We start from the raw sequence: 23111 nt of genomic DNA on the forward strand, positions 1-23111 counted from the left end.
TCATGAGAATTAAAACTTTTTATTAGTGTATTTATGAAGTCTGCATATGCAACACGCTTGAAAAGCTTATCTCCTGATAACGTTCACGTCCTACCAATACATCTCTCTAATGGTAAAATAAGCTCACCAACTGTTAAATGCTTTGCCAAAAGAAAAAGAAAAATAAGAAACAAAAAAGTAAAATAAAATTATATATACATATATAATGCATATGCATATATTTCTGGGCCACTTAACAGTTCTATTTGGTTTTTCTATCCACACCCAGTCCAAACTGACAAGCAGAATGTTCCCAGTGTCTGAACGGTTTCAAACAGGCCACAACCTCTTTGTCTTCTCCACACTCGCTGCAATTAAAAATACAATCGCAAGTGTAATAAGATAAACAAAACTAAAGAGAGAGGCAGAGGTGGCAGGAGGGGAATGAAGTTTTCAAACATCTTGCCACCGTCACAACAAGTAAAGGAAGGCAGACAGCTAGATCACAGTCATTAGTTAAGTTGTACAACAAGAACACACACTAAAAGTTGCACAAGTCATCTCTTAAGACGCTGAGGAGTCTTTTTTTTTTTTCCTTCTTTTCCACAAATGTGGGCGAATAGAACACTGCCATGTTTCTGCAACATTTGACAATAGGTAGATGTTTTCCCCCTGTTTAAAGAACCTTACATAGGTCATGGAAAATCATCCAGGGCAGGAAAGTTTAAAAAAAAAAAAAAAAAAAAAAAAAAATTATATATTTATATATACACACACACACTTTAAAGAATTTTTTTCTGAACGAACCAACTTAAACATGCCAGTAGATGAGGAGGAGCTGAATGTTTGGTGCAACAGCTTTTATCAGAAACACAAGAGGTGAAAAATATAAAGACGCTCAATGTGAAAGATTTCGACTTACAACTTTTTTGTGACAGGACGTTTTCATTATGAAGCCATGTTCCGTTAAAAAGAGGGCATGACCTAAAAAAATACTCAATTCTAATAAAAAGGAAGAAAGCATTAAAGATTTTAAATATATTTATATATAAAAATACATGAAAATACAAAAAGTAGCTAAAAGAAAGATAAAGGAAAAAAAAAAATCTTGTGATTGTGAAGAATAACCTACTTTATTAACACTTAAAGCTTAAAAGGTTGGAATTCTTTTTATTGGTATTTTTCTTCTAAGATATGGATTGTGTACTCATTTTTATTACTTTTTTGTCATTTTTCTTCATAAAGATTTTCCTCGACCTGACTCGAAGCGCTCTGGAGAGAGCATTTCACCTAACAAGGGGCAATTTCAGAGACACAGGTGAAGAAAATATTGGTCCGGGTAGTTTTTTTTTTATTTTTTTCCGTTAATGTTTTCCTGCTAAAACATTCCTATCTGTTCACATTAACTTTGAGAAGAAGCATGCCGTCAAACAGCACCCTGAACATATAAGGCAACATTCTTTCATAGTGGTTGGGTGCAGCTATCAGGAACAGGAAGTGAACAGGGTGTCTCTTGGTGTTATTGTTGAAGAATGAAAGGTTTTGGTGGGTGGGAAGGGCTAAAAAGCAGTAATACTTTTTTTTCAGTTTTTGTTAAATTGTCTTAGCTAAGAGATCAAGCTTAAATAATATGACTGTTTGCCAACAAAAGATAAGCTCTTGGTTAAGCAAAGAACAAAATCAGAAACATTAAGTTTACGTGATCGTTTTCAAAGGGAAGGAATGCTTTACTGAAATATCTGTGCCAAGTTATTACCTGCCTTCTGGTACTTCCCTATTACTCTCACACACACATACACACACACACACACACACACACCTTCCCAGTCTTTATAAGAAAAAGGAAAAAAAATATACATTTTATATTCTAACACTAATACATTTAATATTGAGGATTGAGAAGGAGGGAAAAAGAGCGAATTAAAGGTGCATGAAGCTGATGTGACAGCAAGTGCCATGTTCAGTTCCGAAAAGTGAGAACATCAGGAAAGAGAGAGTGAGAGCGAGAGAGAGAGAGAGAAAGCAAGAAAGCGAGAGAAGTACTATGAGAGAGAGTTGGGGATTATAGCACGTCTGTTGTTCTACTTGTCGTTTCTTGTGATTGTGGACTTTGCAGATTTCAGGGAAGGGGCATGGGCATCATCGTCATGGCGATTAGGACATACTGGAGCAGCGGGCGGTGGGAGAGCCCATCTGGGTCAGAACCTTATCCAACCACTGCAACGGTCCGTTCAAGTGCAGCTCAATCCAGCATGGAGTGCTCGTCACGGTCTGCCGTCTAACACACACACACACAAACAATTTAAACAAAATAATTATAATACACTTTTCCTCCTTACCACCTTACCAACATTTTGCAGATTTTTCCAAAAGACACATAAGCGAGCAAAACAATACAGTTCCCCCTCCTGTGTACCCCACACACACACACTCATCAATCTTGGGTTATTTTTATCTTTGGCCTTTCCCCGTAACCACAAGGGAGGTCGCTTGTGTTGCACAGTTGTGGAAAGATTCTATTCGATGCAGATTCAAGTTGTTAATTTTGTATGAATTGTTTTAAGCATATATTTTTTTAAAAGCAGAACCAAATCTGTGGCCAACAAGCTTCAGGGTTTTGTTTAGGTGCCCTGGCAGTTTAAATCCACATCATATTCTGCTATTAGTTACAAGCTGTTGGAAACTTGCTCTACAAGGCAAAAGAACAGACGTAGCCTTACAATAAGAGCTCTGCCACCCTTAACATTATGATTGATTGATGCTTTCATCATTTTTCAAATATCAAATTGAAAGGATTTCATGGTACCTGTACTCAGCTCCCCATCCTTTAACAAAGCTCATGCGGATAGTGCACATTCTGGTGAGCTGATAGACCGCCTCGAAGCCCTGATTGACCGACTGAGCCAAGAGAGCTGCAAACTCCTGGTTGTTGAAGATCTTTAGATTACAGCCTAAGAGAGGAAAAAAAAAATAACCCAGTCAGCATTAAATTAATTATGGGTTTAAATTTATAACACCATGTGGGAGTCCAGTCGGGAATTAAGGGATGAAGAGTTACCTGGGGGGATTTTGCAGACGGTTGCAGGGTGCCAGCCGTACCGCTGGTTACAGTTGGGGCTTTGAACAAAGATGGCGCTGTCACTCAGACACTCAGCGAACACTTCTCCTCCAATATAATACAGCCTAACTCCCCGTCCTGAACACGACAAACATTTCACGTGAGAACCAGAACGTTTTACGACAGCTCCAAATTCTCTCCCAAAAATACATTCACTGCCAGACGAATGTGGGTTTACGGCCTAATGGAACACTAAGACAGCTACTAAATTTTAAATGTGTAACGCTGTTTAATTAATATATAGACATACAAAGAAATAAACTTTATTAACTAGTTACCTCAAGGCAATTCAAGTCCAAATTCTAAGATTTCCATTTTGTCAATCTAAATTAACCAGTCTTTAACTATGATGTTCAAGATTAACAGCAAATATTTACATTTAGGCATTTGGCAGACGCTCTTATCCAGAGCGACTTACATTTTTATCTCATTACACATCTGAGCAGTTGAGGGTTAAGGGCCTTGCTCAAGGGCCCAACAGTGGCAACTTAGTGGTTGTGGGGTTTGATCTTCCAAACCGTAGTCCAATGCCTTAATACATCCAAATATGTATTACCTTAAAATCTGGCACTGAGACTCCCAATGATAAAGGACGGCATTAAAAACTGAAAAACACACCAATAAGGACCACACTTCCCCCTCAAAAGCTGATAAAGCATTATAACAACCAACATAAATGAATAAGGCGGGTCCTTCCTGTGCCAGTTAAAGGAACAGCTTGGGAACTTCGTGCCAAACTGCATTTTTCACAATTTTATCCTCAACTCAGAATGCATCCAATCAGTTGTGCTACAAAGCTAATGTGGAGAAGCAAAGACTTCGATCTACAAGGTTAGAATTGTCAAGTCCAATATCCCACACTGACCTCAAAAATATATCATAAGGCAGCATAATTTAATAGAGGTGCATGTTATCTAAATGGGCAAAATAGATTTAGTTCAATTGGATTCAATGCAGTTATATTTATATAGCACTTATAACCAGGCTCGTTGTCACAAAGCAGCTTTAGGAAGAGAGTTTGAAAAGTGTAAGGAAATAAGCACAAGTTAAAATTAATCAGATTGTCCCTGATGAGCAAGCTGAGGGTGACTGTGTCGAGGAAAAACTCCCTGAGGTGACACTACGACGAAATCTTGAACGGAACCAGATTCAACAGGGAACCCATCTTCGTTTCACTTCTTTTTGTTTAATTAAAATAATCAATTACAGAATACTTAACATAAATCAATTAAGTATACTATTACTGATTATCCACCTGATACCATGCTTAATAAGACAAATGTACTTTGCCACAGTAACTGCAGAGTTGTGAATCACCATTAAATTTGATTTCTAGCTATTGTAATTTGAGACAATTTAACGCAATAACACTAATGTTTACTGTGATTGGTCACAAGCAGCTACAGACCCCTTACAGATGTTAACGCATTAATACTCCGGTCTAATAAAAATTTAAATGCTGTTTAACAAGGGTTTTTGATTGTTATATTATTTCTTTATACAAAGATATAGTTGTTTTTTTTTCTGGCCAATCTTACAAACATACTCCATCCAGTAGGTGGCAGTTATGTACTGCTCACAAACTTAGAAGCAGCAGCAGCGCTAATTTTGCAAAACGAGGGCGTTTGGCAAGTATTTTGTCGAAAAACGCATGCAGTTCCTATTTCTGCTAGAGTTGTATATTTTTTTATTTTATATATTGAGTCAGTTTTAGACATTTTAACTGAGGTTTACCCGAATAATTAGAAAGTGTGAACTGATTCTCAATCAAAAACTGACCCGACCAACAAAAGGTTGATTAAATTACAAAATCGATCCTATTGCACAGCTCCATCAGATGACACAAAATGATAATCTGGAGTTGATTGAAAGTGGTCAAAATGTTACATTATTTATCTATATCTAAAACTGACCCAAAAGAAGCTTTTGGTGCCATAAACAAAGGCGCATAAAGTACCACGCTAGCTACGGAAGTGAAATGCTACGAAAAGTGAAAAACAGCAGCACATAGTCAGAATGTGTTGTTCTCAAATGATGCATTACTCTTAGTCCTGTCCTATCATTCTGACCGAATGTAAAAAGCAAGACAAATTTATTTACAGTGCAACAAAACCTGCACTAAAAGTGCCAAATGTAACTGGCTAAAGCATCTACTACTTTCAAAAATCAAGCTGACATTATAAAGGGTGCAGACACACTGTGAAAAGGTGCTTTATACTCCTTTTAAGAACTTGACCTACAACTCCGAGGTCTTCATAACGTGTCTGTATTCCAGATACAAAAATATCTGAGTGGTGTTTTAGGTGGAAAATAATGTATCAGTGAATTTCCCGGTCTGTTTCCTGCTACAGTATCTCTGTAGCTTAAAAGACAAACGAGATGCCACCCCATATGTCCCTTAGTGGAAGAGCATTTTTGTAGCCAATCAGAAATCAGGTAAGAGGTTTTCTTTGAAAACAGTGACTAAGAGTCAAGCTGCCCACGACCGTTTTTTCTTTTGGCCTGTTATGACATAAAAATAATAAATAAAAATAATTTAGCAAAACAGGTGGAAATAACTCCAAGACCGAATGGGACTCCACATTAACTTAGACATCTTAGTTACATTGAACTTCCAGCTGCCGAACACACTACGACTGCAAAACAATTCCTGCTATCAGTTATCACCCAAATGAGGATGGGTTCGCTGTTGAGTCTGGCCCTCTCAAGGTGTCCTCGACTTGCTCATCAGGGACAATCTGAGCATTTTGATTAATACACATTTTCTCCCATTTCTTAAACATTTTCAAATTGAATTGAATTAAAAGGCAAGTTGAGCATTGTGCATATCACAGCTTAAAAAAAAAAAAAAAAGAAAGAAAAAAAAACCTTCACCTTCATACTATTTAAGTGAGTGAGTAATGGTTCTTCGGTCATACAAGTAAGAAGCCTAGACTCTGCACATCTTTTAGTCCTCATGCCCATTTCTGTATCCAAATTTAATGTGTACATCTACTCATAGCTGGACCGATAATAGTACCTATGTGTCTGCGAGTCATCTCCACGGTTGCATTGCGGTTGACATTAGACAGGAGACCCAAACAGAAACGCTCCGAGTTGGAAGGATCTGTAAACCCATCCACAGTGAGGGAAGGCTGCGAGGCGTGGAAGGTTTCCCCGACCCGCTGATTCAGCTCATAATAGGCTATGGAGCACCAGAACGCAGGCTCAGAGTAGGTCACTGGTTGGAGGTCTACAAAAACAAACACACGCACATACAAATTCATACATGCACAAGAAGATTGGTTATTGAGTTACATCAGAGAGGGAAGGGGGGAAAAAAGTATTACAAAAAGTGCTGCTAAATTTGAACCTTGCATACAAATGAAACATTGAAAGATTTTTGAAGCAGACAATGACGTGACAAACTGCCCTTACCCATGCCATGGTTGACGGGCGAAAGTGTGCTCGGCGACAGTTCTGCAGGAGAACCTGCAAGGAAACAGAATGAAAACTTAAAACAACATACAATTCCACAACCTATCCAGTTTGGTTACGTCGCTGTACTTCTGGGACTAACCTGTGTATGAGCTACAACACACTCCTATGAGTGTAACGTTTTAATAAAACTAGGGCATTCACCCCATCATGAGCTAAAACTCAGACGTCCTTCTATACATTAGCAGTTTTGGACACATTCTACCTTAAAGGTCTTTTCTGATTTTTATTCATTTCTACATTAACCATGGCTGCAAGTGTTCAAATTATAAAATCATCTCCTTTAAACAGTTGATATTGAGATATGCTCTATAAAACATTCATAACGGCTTTAAATCTGAATTACAGTGGGGCAAAAGTATTTAGTCAGCCACCAATTGTGCAAGTTCTCCCACTTAAAAAGATGAGAGAGGCCTGTAATTTATTTGGTCGAAAACAATTTCATCTCAATACTTTGTTATATACCCTTTGTTGGCAATGACAAGGGTCAAATGTTTTCTGTAAGTCTTCACAAGGTTTTCACACACTGTTGCTGGTATTTTGGCCCATTTATCCATGCAGATCTCCCTTTGCAGAAAAACAGCTCTAAAGCATGATGTTTCCATCCCCATGCTTTACAGGATGTATGGTGTTCCTTGGAAGCAACTCATCACCGTGACCAAATACTTTTATTTTCCACTATATTTTGCAAATAAATACTTAAAAAATCCTACAATGTGATTTTCTGAATTTTTTTTCTCTCTCATTTTGTCTCTCATAGTTGAGGTATACCCATGATGAAAATTACAGACCTCTCTCATCTTTTTAAGTAGGAGTACTTATAAATTTGCCATTTTTGAAGCTGGTAATTCTAAAAGAACACACATAACTATATTGCACACATATACCCATATACACACTATATATATATATATATACAAACACATTCCAAACTTTTGAGTGTGTGTGTGTATCACTTACAAATTTCTTTGCTTTCCAAAGAAAAACACATTTTTATTAATTTCACAAACAATTAACGTCAGACAGAATTCTGACTGTAATTGAGCGGTCTGAACCCTATCGAGATGTTGTGGAAGCAGCTTGACCGTATGGTACGGAGGAAGACTTCATAAAGCCAATCCATTTTGTGGGAGATGCTCAAGGAAGTATGGGAAGAAATCTCATTAGATTATCTTGAAAGATTAATAGCTAGATTGCCTGCCAGGCTGTAATTGCTGCAAAGGGAGTTTTTTTTTTTTTTTTTGATGAAGGCAAAGTTTAAAGAACACATTTATTATTTCCATCAAAATCATTATTTCTAACTTTGACCAATGTCAACGTGTCTTGTCTTTACATAAAATTTTCCATTTAGACCCATTTCGTGTTTTCCCTGGAAAACAATAAAATTAAGTAATTCCAAACTTTTGAGCAGTAGTCTGTCTATATACAGTGAAACCTTGAGTGTTCCGCAAGACGAGCAAAGACGTTTAATACATTTTGACTTGAAAAACGAGCAAGTCTTGGTTTACGACTACCGAGTATCATGCATCAAGCATGCGCTTCTTGTTTTGATGGTGACCGTCACGTGATCACAACTGAGACAACGGTTTTTCTCTCTCTTGCGCTGCGGAATTGTGGGTAATCGTCTCCGATGCTGGTTCTTAGTGCTCGTCTCTTACTGGTATAATCAACATCCGTGCACGCGTGTACTGTTTACTCTAACACTGTGACCACGTGTGTGTGTGTGTGTGTGTGTGTGTGTGTGTGTGTGTGTAAAACATTTTAATTTTGTGTTTGAAAGCGCACGAGTACAGCATGCGTGTACTGTTTATAACAACAGTACATGTTTCAAAACAAAGTCTCATTAGAGGTTAAAAAAAATTTTTTCTCCCACTCTGTCGTTAAGTTTGTGCGTTGTGTGTGCGCGTGTAATTTGACACCGTGCCGGTTCACACTCTCTCGCTCGCCTTTACTGTGTGTGCTTTGTGTGTTTCTCTCTCTTTTGCGCTGTGGAGTGTGTGTGCGCACGTAATTTGACACCGTTCTTACACACCCTCTCTCTCTCGCCTTTACTGTGTGTTATACACACACAGCGCCTGTGCGCATAAACGGAAACACATAACTTTTAAAATTTGTACTTTTTTTTTTTTTTTTTAAGGCAAAGTGCAGGTTAATTTGGTTTATTTTTACTTTATATTTTGTGTTAATTATTTTTATGTATTTATTTTTTGGGGCTGTGGAATGAATAATTTAAATTCCAATTATTTCCTATAGGAAAATACGCTTTGGTTAATGTGTGCTTTGGAAAATTAGCCTGCTTCCGGAACGAATTATGCTCGTAATCCAAGGTTCCACTGTACATACATGCATACAAATATACAGAGTTTTATTCTGTCAGAGATTGCTTATGGCTTTCAGACTGGATAAAAGTAAGTATTAATTAAAAAAATTATTACTTATAACAACATTGCCTAGGTGAGGCTGTAAACAAGCCACAACCCGCTAAAATTATTTTTTTTTAGCAAATTAACCAACCAATGTTAAAAATTTAGTTATCCACAGGAAATAAGCCATACATGTGACTAGACAGCAGTGTTGGGTGTAACGCGTTACAAAGTACATTTTAATTTTTTTTTTTTTTAAGTATTTTTTACTTGGAGTAATCTAACGCTTTAGGTCCGCCATTTAAGTACTCAGTTATTTAGTTACTTTTTCAAAACTGGAATCCATTATTTGGACAATTTATTTAATCTGTGAGCCAAACAGCAGTGAATTCCAATCCCTTAGTGTTTGTGTGAGAGAACAAGACCCGCCCCCAATACCCCACCCCCCCTCGGTTATTCCTGCTATTATACCCCCATCTCACTCATGCGGTTTGACTCTGCGAGGACCGAAACGCGGAAAGATGGAAACGTAATCACAGCGCCAAAACTCGCGGTGAATCATGATGAACCGTACTTACAGCCACCGCGTGAAACCACGTAGGTGACATAGGGATATTAGTAGTTAACAGATTATGGGCCAAACTTGGCTGAGTGATGATGGTAGAATAATTATTAAATAAGACGTACACAGTAGGCTAACTGGCATTGCCAAGTCAATCAATTACATCAATCCACAATTATTCCTGCGCAAAAAAAACATCCCAGTCCATCCTGAGGAACACCATCAAGATGCATCAACATGCTCCATCGTGTTGCAAATCAAAGTGTGTAGAGTCACATAATCGATTGTACCGATACCTTGTTTCAGCTCTCTGTGAATTTACTAATGAAATCAGTTACTTTTTTCTGTATTGACGAACTTAGATTACTGTGACCCTTCTGTTATTTAGATTTCTGGTCAATCAAAACATGACTGTTAATTTGCACGACCGGTATTCTCTGCTACTGTGCATGTTACTACATTTATCTCTTCATTCTATTCAAAGTAATGTCCAAGTCAATGTAATACTGATATGTAGTACTGGCTGAAGCTCTGTTTACACAGGATTAGTATTATTTGGGGATCTCGTGTAATTTAGAAATCACGATTTTACTCCAATACGATGTCTGGAGTGTTCCATACCACATGCTACCACCATGTCATTCACCTAATCTTTTTTTTTTTTTGCTTACGCTCTTCCGATGGTTTTCCACTTTCTCCTTCCGCACATTGTACTGTTGTACGGCGTATAGGTGTACAGTATATGACCTAGCACTCTAACGCAGCCTCCATTCCTCACGGATGATGGACAAAAAGCCGCACAAAAGACCTAATTCCGACCAAATTACAGACATGCTCATTCGCACAGGACTAATAAATATATGATCATAGGACCTCATAGGTGTTTGGCAAAATACTGTAGGTCATTTGCAGGAGAATTTTTACTTTTAAAAATTAAAATTAATTTTTACTTGGCCGGTTAGCATGGGATTAAGATCACAGACCCCCTTCGCAATTATTACAAATCACAAGTGGTCCCCAGGTAATACTAATCCCGTGCGAAAAGGGCTTAAGAGACACACACACACAGACAGACATTCCCATGTAGTGCTGGCCACTGTGGGAATGTACCTGTGTCCATACTTTGATTCATATGCTGGTCACTGGTCTCTCCATCCTCACTGATGTAGCCTGGTGGAGGAGTTTCTATAGAAACACATCAGAAAGACACTTAACACAACAAATACACCATGTACGATTGCATGAAGAAATCAAACCAATAACAAATCATGCACTTCTTACCTGGTATATAGTTGTTAGGGGGTTCAATCCCTCCAGGAAAGTTGGTGTTTTCGGGTATGGAATGGGTGTAGTCATCCAGAGGAGGCAGTTCAGTCAGAATCTCTGTATGTCTTGGCACAAGGACAGGTGGTAAGACTACAGAGGGGGAGTATGAGGGGGGGGTGGGGGTGGAGGCGGGGAAAAGTAGTATTAGTATTTAAGAAAACCCAAGGAATAATCCACTTGTTTAGAGAGAACAGCATGAGCTCGTCCACCTGGTGTCTCCACCCGCTGGTAGTGGTAGGGGTTGACGCACACCTCGTCCTTCTTGAGGTTGAAGGCGAACTCGCACGTGTCGATGGCGCGCAGCTCGTGGTGGCTGTGCAGGTCGGGCCATCGCCACAGGCGGCAGTAGATGACGTGAGGCAGCCCCTTACGGTGAGACACCTGCAGGCGTCCGTCCAGAGATCTAACCCAGGCACATAAAACACAGGAAAGGACAGAGAGGAGGAGAGAAAGAGCAGAGGAAGACAGGGAACGTGCCAAATGGTCAGAGGAAGGAGAACATAGATAGAGAGAGGGAAGAGAGCTGGTTTAGACCCCAGTTTGGCTCTGCATAAAGTACCAAAGCAGATCAGAAGTACCATGTCCTCATTTCATTTATTACATAACACTAATCTACTTTTACAGCTTCTCTAAGAGGATGTGAGTGTATGAATGAAGAAAAAACATTAAAAGTGCACAATTTTAATTAATACTAGCTTAGCATTTGTACACTAGATCTACAGAGCGTCCCAAAAGTCTCTACAGCAGAAAATTAACACTTTTAGCAAAGTGTATCTGCATACAAAATACACCAAGTTATTAAAAAGAAAATGAAACACACACACACAGTCGTCTCTCTGTCCTGTTTAATGGTGTTCCTTCATTTGATCCAGCCATAAGACTTTTTTTTTCTTTTGCCAAAAGCAGTGAAAACAGACACACCTATATAAGACAACCAAATATGGAACTTAAGAAAAAAAGAAAAGTAAATAAATAAATAAAGCTAAAAAGTGTTAATTCCCCCCAATGTATGGAGAGCTTTGGGACACCCTGTATTTAAACTATAGTAATTATCGAGAAAGGCCTGAGAAGTTAAAGTGAAATACACAGCCCCTGGAGAAAAGGAGGAAGCCGTCTGCGCCCTCTCTCTCCGAGCCGACGGGGAAATGGAGCGCGGCCCGGGTGAGTGCAGCACACTGACAGGAGAGGATAGTCACCTGGTTTGGTCAGGGTAGCTGTATAGGCCTGAGGTATCCCACTGTTCTATCGTATTTGGAGCACTCAGTCCCCAAATTTCAGAGCAATTGCTGTGCACAAAAAAAATAAAAAAACAAAACAAAAACAAAAAGAACACAAAACACAAACAAAAAAAATGATAAACATGGGGCATGATTCATTCAAAAATACCAAGATGACATAGCATGGGAAAGATATGGGTGTCAATTCTTTTATTGGAGATGTCCCGCATCCACGCGATGCGGCTCAGCTCAAATAAAAGAAGCCAGTCGAACCGTGAAACCACATACAACAGTGAAATGGAGAACAGAACAAGACAAATGTATTCTTATTACGTTTATTCACTGGGGTGGAGAAATAAAACACTTCAGGGCATGACGTCATGGTTACTTTCAAAATAACATTCCCCAAGCGTTTATTCCTCTTATACCACAGCACTCTGCTAATGAACGACATTCTATCCATTTAGTATCGCAGAACATCAGTACAACACGTCATTATCTTCTAATAACAGCAAAAAACATCAGCATGCTTAAGATAGTCTTATTAATCAGCAAGTAAGAAGAATTTCCTGGGGTGGAAACCTTTCTATTTGGTATAAAATGTGCCATCACTGGAGACTTAATAAAATAAAAAAAAATAGTTACAGAAACAAACATTCTCAATCTGAAGCAACTTAGAATGAGCTTTAAGATGAATATTGTAAATGAATGACGACACCGTTACCAGTGCTTGAGTTATAAGAAATTAAAACTTTATAACCGATCAGAAGCTGTGGTATAAATTTTTGTCAAGGCAGGTTGAGAAAACGGTAATAAGTCTGTTTTCATGGCGAGTTTGCTTGACATCAGACAGACATTTAAACATGCAGCACAGAACAAAAATGAGTTGAAAACAATACGATTTATTCTTATGAAATGCACCACATTCATTTCAGACCAATATTAATCAGGCAGTAGATACACACAGATTACTCGGGTAATGCTATAAAAAGAGACTTGAAATGAAAGTGGGATTTTTTTTTGTGGTTTTTTTTGTTTGTTTGTTTTTTAGATGAGCAGGTTTGTGTTTAATTGAGTTTAAAAAAAATTCCCAAGTGTGTAAATATGATGAGGGGGGTGAATAATAGTAAAAAAAAATAAAAAAAAAACTGTAGTCTTCATTCTTCTCCTTATATAAAAAAGTACAAACTAAGGCTGGGCAATTCATTTAAACCAACAATCAGAACCTCTCATCCAGTGGGTTCCAACCTTTTTTTTCTTTTTGCCACCTACTTGTGTCTAGAACGAGCTGAGCCCTAAGAAACCCAAAATCACCCCACATTACAATGTGTCACAAAGTCACAGCTTCCCTCGAAGGGGGCATGGACCCCAGGTTGGCAAACATGCCTCTAAGTGACATAAGCCTGCTTACGATTTTTTCAATTTTTTAGGATTGAAAAAAAAAAAAATAAATGAAAAATTAGGAAAAACTACTTTTAAAAAAAAATCCAGCTTTAATACCTGAGCATATTTACAGTACAAACCTTGTCAGTGAACTATGAGGGCAATTTTTTTTTATATACATCATGACATTGATTTGAGGTCATATCGCCCAGCACTAGCACAAACTCCCAAAAAAACAAGGATCTTTGTAACTTTAGTCCGCAGAGAGTATTACGTCCCATTGCGAATATCACTTATTGCTCACTTACTATAAAATTGAGAAAATACTTTCAAACCACAAGTGATTAACTTCAACTGCTAAACATCCAGCAGTGATTCTTCTCAGTAAAACCTTCCCAGAACTGGTCTACACCCTGCCTGGCAAGTTTTATCCTCGAGAAGTCAAGGTCATACATGAGGAATGGATTAGAGCAAACCTGGTAATACCTATAGTACTGGGTGACACCATACCGCCTCTAACTCCATTTGTTTGTTGGTGCAAGCATCACATAAAAACTACTGAAAGTTTTTACTGAAGAGGTTTTTACAGGTGTATTTGGCCAAGCCTAAGGTAACATATAGGCTTTGTTTCATTACATTGCGACGAGAAGAAAAAAATACATGCTACTTATATCTTCCGGAAAAATTTTTTTAACTTGAATTTTGAGATGAACTAAATTTTTTTTTCAACAGATGGAGCAGTACAGTAACACACGCTAACGAGTGGGCAATTTAAATCTACTTAACAATCCTGATCTTACCTTTATTCCACACACTTCACAGTAACTTCACGTTAAAAAAAAAAAATTAGTTAATTCCAAAGTTTAACGGTTTGCTTTGTAACATTTTTGTAAAAAGTTCTCAGTTTGTTTGCTCAGGAGTATGCAATTAAATTCCATCCAGTCTAAACAAACCCCACCACACTTTTACCCAACCTGATCTGAAAGCTGAAAAAAAAAAAACTAAAATCAAGATTGTACTTTGCTTTCGAGCACAGCATCAAAATGAAATGCTTTATTATCCTTTTTAGAGCATTTTATGCCCTCACTTAGGTCTTGCTGCTGTAGTTAGCATGGCAATGGGAGAATGGGGACAAAAAGCAAAACTAAAAATAAAAAGAGAAGCAAAGAAGTGAAACTTCCGGTGGTCACACTGAGTGCCATGTGCTGAATCAGGGAAACAGGGCAAACTTTGTATTACAGCCGGAAAGCGTTCCGGTACATGCCTCAGTAACATGTCTCTCTTAAAAAAATAAATACAAAACTAAACCTGAAAACACTAGATCTGAAATTGTTATCAGACTGTGTAAGGACATGCGCTGCGCCGCACCGTGCCCATCATGATAACACGCGGCACTCGTTTCACACACTCGCACGTCATTTATGAAACACTGGCACTTCCAGATTTTTGTAACTTTCATATTTTGAAAGTTAACTGCAAGAGGAAGGTGTGCTACAAAAAAAAAAAAAAAAAAAAAAAAAAACAGAACTGTCCTGTTTGCATTAAAATGTAGCATTTCAGTAGCGTCCGTCAAGTCTCCAGTGAGTTCCTGAGATTGATATTATTGGATTTAACTTCACACACAGCTTTTATTCCTAATCACATTCTAATGTGGACATGTTACTCGAAGCCTGTCCAGCTATAAAGTCAGCATCTTTAGAAACACTACCCACAGAAGACATATCAAGTCTCGATGCAAAAGCAGAGCTCCGGTTACACTGCGGGCGCTTTGCGTCACCGCTGGTCAGGACGGGTGACACTTTTTGACAGTCCTCCGAGGAGCAGAGTGGCAGGATGATGCAATCTGATATTGAAAGAGATGCGGGTATCACTTAGGATTCTGGTAATCAGAGAGGTGGACACGGCGTGAATAAAAGGCGAACCGTACTGAGATTTACATATATTATTTATTCTACAAGATTGCGCACATCAACTTACTACTCTGAGTTGGGAATTTAAAGACTGGTGTGGATCAGATGTTTGCAGTTTAAATAAACTGAAAAAAATTTTTTGCCAGAAAATAAAAAGTTGAATAATTTTAACTTTAGACAGGATTAAAAAAAAATTTTAAAAAAAGAAGATTGGCAATGTACTTCTCATCATCTTCAATTCTCCACTGAGGCTGAGTACTTCCTCTAATAACTTGATGTGAAAATGTATTTTCCACCCTTCCTGATTTTTTTAGTGCATACTTGTCACACTTAAATCAATAACAAAAAATAAATAAAAATTTTACACAAAGATAAGCAGAGTAAATAATAATAAAATGACAATTTCATTTATTAAAGGGGAAAGAAAAAGCTATTCAAGTCCACCATGCCCTATGTAAAAAAGTAATTGTCTTTAAACCCAATTTGTTTTTTGTGCGTGTGCGCACAAAATTAACTTTTTGAAGATCTGAATCATTTAAGTGTCACAAATATGCAAACAAAACAATACAAAATAAATAAATGATAAAGGGAAATACTTTTTCACACCCCCGTGTACGCCATGTGTGTAGCAAGACGACGTAAACAGATTACACTTGTGGGTTTTGTAGGCTTTTGAGTCGTAAACATATTGCTTTATATTTAAGGCAACGAGAATGAAAAGTGATCGGGGAGAAGGGGAAGAAAAAAAAGTGTTATCAATAAGAAAGAGGTTACAGCGACAGACTCACTAAACACATAAAATTCACAGAATGTGTTGCTATCATTAGAAAGACTGTTAGTTTTCACAAATCCTTTGGTGTCCAGGTGACCCGCAGATTTAACCTCCTGGCATTCCAGAAGCTAAAAACCCATTCGAAACCTATCTTATCAGGGACAGGATAAAAATAAAAATAAAACAAGAAACAGACTTATCAATCGCTGCTCTCCTGACAGGATAACTTATCTACACAACTTGATTTGCCAGCATCTACAACGGTTTCTAACAAAGCCTGGCTTCAAAACTGATCTAGGATCTGACTAAAATAGTCGGGAGGCATGATGCGCAAGAGAACGTCGTGTTCTCTGTCTATACTCTTCGCTTATGATGGCTGAAATTGAGAAACGCCACCAATGATGCTCTCCTACTCGGGTTGCGTCCTTTGAACATATGCCAAGCAGTCGTCACCGTAATCCTGTAAAAGGTAGGGCTATAAACCTATAATTTCAGCAGCTAGGGTCTCTAATGTACAGTATATACAGGGTCTGTGTTGTTGCATAACAGTTAAGGGAACGAGTGCCAAGATGTAAAGCTGTGATCAACTAACACCAAGAAATGCTTTTTGCTCAACTATGCCAATGTTAAACCTTCTTTATCTGGAAGACATACAACCCCCCCCCCCCCCCCCAAAAAAAAAAAATTAATAAAACTAGGCCATGCTTTGGATCTCATTTAAAAAAAAAAAAAAAAAAAAAAAAAAGTGCACCCAACCTTTACCTGTATAATCTTTCAGATTTCAACACTGAAAACCTAAACGTGGAAGCGATCTGTCCGACAGCTGCCATCCCGTGACTACAATCGATGTGTCGGTATTCGGCTTTCGGTCACCGCTGGCTCATCCCCCCTTTAAAAGGAGTGATGCGATATCCTGTCTGCTCAGGAGATAATGTCATCTGCACTGTGTAAATACTGACCTGTACTCCGTTCCTCCCTCCTTCACCAGTAATTGATGGAATTATGCGCCCATGCAGTCTGCTTCCTCAGCAGATTTATTGAAGGGGATGAAAACGGGGCCTTGATACCAGCACACAGAGGCAGCCAGACAGCAGCGTGATCAAGTTACAATCAATAGGCTTTAGAAATGCAACCCCATCACTCTGGCGAGGGGGCGCGTGCGGAAGAAAAGTGCTCTCTTTGCGATCCCTGCACTCACCGGAGGCATGTCTGTAGATAGATACGCTATCTGCGCGCGGCTTCTCGGAGGACCTGCGCTGATAGTCGGGACTTCCAGAAACTCTGGCCGGAAGTCGCGTTATCGCAGATAAGGGTTTGTTTCCCTTGACGTGGGGCAAACAAAAAAACAAAACATTTCACGTTTGAAATGACTAATGAAACACATGGCGAGCAGATGCTCTTAAGGGATTAATTAAACAATTAATAAAGATTAATTGTTTGCTCTTTCAAAGCGATAAACAAGGCCTAATCAACATATCAACCTACAGGGACAAACAGTCACTGCCAATCCACCTCCACACTTCCTACTTACATCAGCATGTAACAGCTGAATACATCTCTACGGCTCCTTAAATGCCTCTCAAGAAGTGCAAATTGAAAGGATTAATCATGCATTTGTTATATAGAAGCGGTTAAAAATAACCATTTAGCACACGACAGATCCCATGAATCAACCCAATCAGATTGGAGTGCCAGGAACAAGAAGTGTCCTGACAAGAAAAAACAAATAAATCTTTGAATCGTTCTGATGACGATGTCACCGTTTTTAATTCACGAATAAGTACACGCTAAATGTGCTAAAAAGTCTTTAGTTAAAATTACTGTTTATTTAACTTTAATAAAGAGGCGATTAAAGCAAGCACTCGGTCTGTCTTCAAGTCAAGAGCCACAGAGACGATGATTCCTTCAGCCATTCCCACCAATCTTCAAGGTTAGAGGACTGATTAAAACAGAAAAAAAAAAAAAAAAAAAAAAAAAACATGCACTGGCAGCAAATTTTCCCACCCTGTGCAACCTCCATAGACAGACTCTCAAGGAAAGCTGGAGAGACTGCGAACTCTAGGTGACGAGCTCAAGGCACCCCAAAGATCCAACGCAGAATTACAATAAATAACATGATTTAACCTGTTGGACTAAAAGATGGGTTTATTAACGGGTAATATTAACCTTTGCTCGTTAAGCCATGCTGTATGAGATCAAGCAGTGGTAGATGGATGATTTAAGCCCTCGATCGTTTATCATTTCTGCCGAATAAGACTTTACATTTGCTGTGCAAGTGATGTAAACTCAACTCAGCCCTCACAAATTAATGAGCTCATTAAAAATGTCCTTTTCTCGGTATGTAAAACTTCCACGCACTCATTCTGTCCATTTATCGGACTGCGTTTGTCCGCCACGATTATAAATACGTCATCGTATAACATGCGACAAAAATAGCAATGATATAAACTGAGAGGTAGCACTGTTTTCATTCAACACAAGGTTTCAACTTGTTGAGTCTAAGCAGCTAGAAGCCTCTGTTTTCTCACATTACTGATAGACGTCACTGATGGTTTGTATCCATCACTGTGAAAGCGAGAAGGTTAAAGTTTGACTCGGGTTTAAAAATGCAAATGAGATGGAATGAAAGTTTGACATTTGTTTAAAAAACAAAAATACAACCTAGGCTCGAACTGAAATCAAAATGACGCAATGGCACAGAAATAATGCAAAGAAATTAAAATAAATAAATAAATAAATAAAGCAATGCTAAATCTAGGAAAGGTGCACACGTGCTTTATCCTGCCACTTGTTCTGGACAAAGTTCAAACTGTGCAAGTCTCCTTTCCAAAATTATTTAGAGAGCAGTGAACAAACATAAACTGCATGAGAAGCTGCGAAAGTAAGCAAGGCTTTGGCATGGGAAGATGTGCACAAGTGTTCTCTTTAACATTGGCGTACCTGGGGATGGTCACACATTTGGTGTTGCAGTTCTGCGTGGTGATGGCTTTCTCCAGCTCGTCCAGTTGGCCCGTCTTCTTCAGCTTCTTTACCAGGCTTTTAACGGCCTTCTCGCACCACTTCTCCTCCTGACCGTTCTGCTCTCCTCCGCCTGCTCCGCCCGAGCCGCTCGCGGACTTCTTCCAGCCCAGTAGGCGCTTCACCACCGGCGGCGTGAACGGCAAGATGGACGACATCCTCAGGGGTGTTTTGGTTTAGGTGTGAAATGCAGGACGAGGTTTGAGGAAGGGAAAAAAAAAAAAAAAAAAAAAAAAAAACACGGGATGAGATAAACCCACTTTCCCAAGAAAGGCTTTGGGAACGAAGGCCACCAGCCCAAAGTGGCCTCTAGGTCCTGGGGGGAATGTGTTTAGGGGCAGGAGTGGCGCGTCGGAGCTGGAACAGGGAAGAGGGAGGGGGTTGACGAGTTACCTGAGTGAAGAAAAACAGAAATCAAACAGGACTGATGACAGACCAGGGAAAAAACACAGGCTCAAAGGGATTAGCCAGGAACCTATACACACTGTTTTCACAGCACAACCCATAAAGGAGGAGGGAAAAATAAATCAATGGACAGTTTCTCATGCATTACAGAGAAAAACACGCCAATGGCATTTAAAATCAAATGATGCCTATTTATCCAGAAATTAGTACTAATATTAACAACAGCCCCAAAGCATAATATGAAAATACCAAAAAATAAATAAATAAATAAATAATAATAATAATAATTGAAGACAGTTACACAGACGTTTTGCAAACAAATAAATCGCCCCATCTGCCACATTAACAAAGAAGAAGCGGCAGCTTTATTCAACTGAGGATCCTTCACATAGGCGATGAGGTGGTGTAATTGCTGGTGTATTTAGATAAATAAACAAATTTACTTATTAATCCCAAAGGGATCATACAGATTCTACAACACACAAGAAACAAGGTGAAGAAAAATTTTAAGGCTAGGTACAAGTTAAAAGTCACAATAATAAAAGTTACAGAAAAATTATATATAAAAGTATTTTCCCCTCTCTAAATCTAAAAAAGCTTGTCATGGTTAAAAAGCTTGCACCGTGCAAAAGCAATTCCAGTAAGATTCACCCTGTGTGACCTGACATTTAGAGCAAAAAAGTTCAGCAGCACAAGCCATGCAAGGTTTTCCCGCAACACGCATTTGTAAAATCGGTTTAAAAATCAGAGACACAGCCTTGTGCAAAGAGGTAAAGCCCTGTAGTATTTCCTTGTTTCATGCCTAAGTGACACTGATGCCCCTGTGAAATCAAGCAAGGATGCTGGTGGGAAAGTGGAAGTACAGTTAAAAAAATAAAAAAAATAAAAAAACTTTCCAGCATCATGCAGTATGGCATGCTCAAAAATAAGAAAAGCATTTAAAAAAAACCTGTGCATGGCTAAATAAGCAAGTACGAGTAAGATGTGAGAAAAGTTGGTGTAGTGGGGGGAGGGTGGGTTATGGGGGTTGTGATCTCAATAAGAAAAAAGTAAAACGTGAAGAAAGCAACGTATATGAGTGAAAGATGTACAGACTGACTTCTCTAGTAATGCTATATGACGGAATAATGGAATATGACGTGTAAATATTTACTGGAGATCAATGGAGTGCAGGGGCAGACTCATAGCGCTGGACCAAATTCAAGTTTTATTTGTCACAAAAATAATAACACACAGTATTATATGCAGTAAAATGCTTAAACGCTTGTTTGTCAACTAAAAATCTAAAACAAATAAATAAATTTAATTGGAAAGATGGGATGGGATGGATGGATAGAAACAGAGGGATAGCAATCCCTGCAAGAACAAGATATTGTTGTTTGTTTTTAAAAAAGGATTTAAAATATAAACATTTACAATAAAATAAAATATATGAAATTGTATAATCTAAATTACATCATTCAATCGCTTTCCATCGATACCACTTAGGTGTCATGAGGTGCGTGGAGCCTATCCCAGGACATTTACCATACAAGGTGGGGAACACACTGGATAGGGTGCCAATCAATCCCAGAGCATTTACATCCACACACTACACGCAATCTGGGAACGCCAACTGGCCTAATCTGCATGTGTTTGGACCGTGGGAGGAAACCGGATTACCCGGAGAAAACACACCACACACGGGGAGAACATGCGACCCGAGTTAGGAATCGAACCCGGACTCTGGAGGTGCAAGGCGACAGTGCTAACCAATTCGCCACCCTGTAAAATATACAGTATAATGTATAAATTATAAGGAATGTACAATATCAAAAGGAGTAAAAGAAGATATGATGTGTAGGTATGTAGGTATGACAGGAGCAGTAGGATTGTCCAAGTGCAAAAACAAAAAAAAAGTCCAAAACAACCATGCACAAAAGTGTTATTGCACCAAAGAATGAACTTATTATCAAAAGCACAGATTTATGAGTAAGCTTTTTATTGATTAGCCGAACACGCCTGGCTCAGTCAGGTGGATTTATCAAGCAAGAAACAAGAACAGAAAACAGGCCCGATGCTGAAGCAGCGCTAGCCATGAAACAAGATTATTATTATTATTTAACTCTGAGCAGTCTTACCTCAGGCAGATGTTTGCTCAGTGGGGAATGGAGGTGTCCAACAACTGCATGAAACCTTCCCGGATATCTGGAGTGAAACGCTGAGGGATGAGGAGTAGGAGGAGGAGGAGGAAGAGGAGGAGGAGGATGCTACAGCAGCTACAATGAAACAAACCCGGAGCGTGAATGCAGCTACAACAACCGGACGCGATGAAACGCTGCTACAGTGTTGTTGTTGTTGTTTTTGTTCGTTCGGCTTTCAATAATAATGCTAATAATGCCTTCACAACAAGCGCTAAATCATCCCCAGAGCCGTTAGAGAGCTAAACACCTCGGCGTTCCTCCTCTAAGCCCTGCTCATGATTAACCCTGAAAACCGCTAGCAGCACTTTGCTTTGCTATACTTTGTTTGACAGAAAAATAAACAGGTTACAGACGTGTTTGCAGCCACTTTCTCGACATTATGACTTCTTTTTTTTAAACTCACCTTAACGACGACTCGTATATTATATGCGCCAATTCAAAACCATCCACTCGGCAAAGAAAAATAATCTTAAATATGTCACAAAAAAGACGAGTTTAGACTGTATTGCCAAATTACAGCAGCAGACGACGGCCTCTCTCTCTCTCATCTACAACCAACCTAACCTTATTGCGCGCAACGCGATACTTTCCCGCCCACTATCCCTCCCTCGAGTTTTCATTGGCTGACACAGAAACCTATGCCGGATAAAGGAGTAGGACATATCAGATACGATTGGTTTAAACGCAATGTCAGTCCGGAATAAAGTCGCGTATGCAAAGTATAAAGAATTCTTATTGGTTCATCAGATTTCCCTGGTCGTTTCTGATGTGTCTATTGGGCAGTCGGACTGTCCATCCACTGACCTCAGAGCAGAACTAAACGGAACAGGGGTGGGGCAAGTGTAAGTGGGTTAGACGGAGAGCGTATTCCTCCGCCATTCAACAATGGAGAATAAATAGGGCTTGTTTTTGTGTTTTTATGAAGCAACTTCTGTAACAGTGATAATATTTTTTTACACTTCATTAGTAGTAACCATTTTTTTGTGTGTGGAATAAACGCTACTTAACTACACATTTACATCAATGGCAGTGACACTAACTGCTTATACAGACAATAACTATTATCACAATACTTCACTTATTTTTATAAACGTATACAAATTAAATGTTATTATTAATACAATAAAAGTGTCTATTTTAATCTGCTGTCTCATCAATACCACATATCTCTTTGACTGTTAAGGTTGCCAGATTGTATGGATTGTGTCAAATACCTTCACATCTTTGACTTTTTTATTAGTTCCATGTGAAATTATACTCATGAGGTGTGATAGACCCTGGTTGAAGTGCCACTTTATCGCAGGCACACACTTGTGGGCAATTTGGAAACGCCAATGCATGTCCTTGGACTGTGGGAGAAAACCGGAGAACCCTGAGGAAACCCACCAAGCACAGGGA

General features: G+C 38.8%; 1 protein-coding gene across 3 annotated transcripts; it reads right to left on the reverse strand.

Moving 5' to 3' along the window:
• Nucleotides 1-22254, reverse strand: smad2 (SMAD family member 2). 3 transcript variants are annotated; one of them, XM_053516183.1, is made up of 12 exons: nt 22117-22254; nt 21651-21788; nt 19048-19518; nt 12022-12111; nt 11035-11228; nt 10781-10915; nt 10610-10684; nt 6515-6568; nt 6117-6329; nt 3038-3175; nt 2786-2930; nt 1-2257 (listed from the first exon to the last, which is right to left on the reverse strand). In XM_053516183.1, the coding sequence occupies exons 3-12, from the start codon at nt 19281-19283 to the stop codon at nt 2134-2136; spliced, it is 1404 nt and encodes a 467-aa protein (XP_053372158.1). In that variant the 5' UTR covers nt 19284-19518; nt 21651-21788; nt 22117-22254; the 3' UTR covers nt 1-2133. The 3 variants fall into 3 exon arrangements, with proteins under 3 accessions (XP_053372158.1, XP_053372159.1, XP_053372157.1); XM_053516184.1 differs by having other exon boundaries at nt 10622-10684; nt 21651-22254; XM_053516182.1 differs by having other exon boundaries at nt 21651-22254.
• Between the last annotated feature and the right edge of the window lie 857 nt (nt 22255-23111).

This window comes from Clarias gariepinus, chromosome 17, assembly GCF_024256425.1.
Source record: "Clarias gariepinus isolate MV-2021 ecotype Netherlands chromosome 17, CGAR_prim_01v2, whole genome shotgun sequence".
NCBI lineage: Eukaryota > Metazoa > Chordata > Actinopteri > Siluriformes > Clariidae > Clarias > Clarias gariepinus.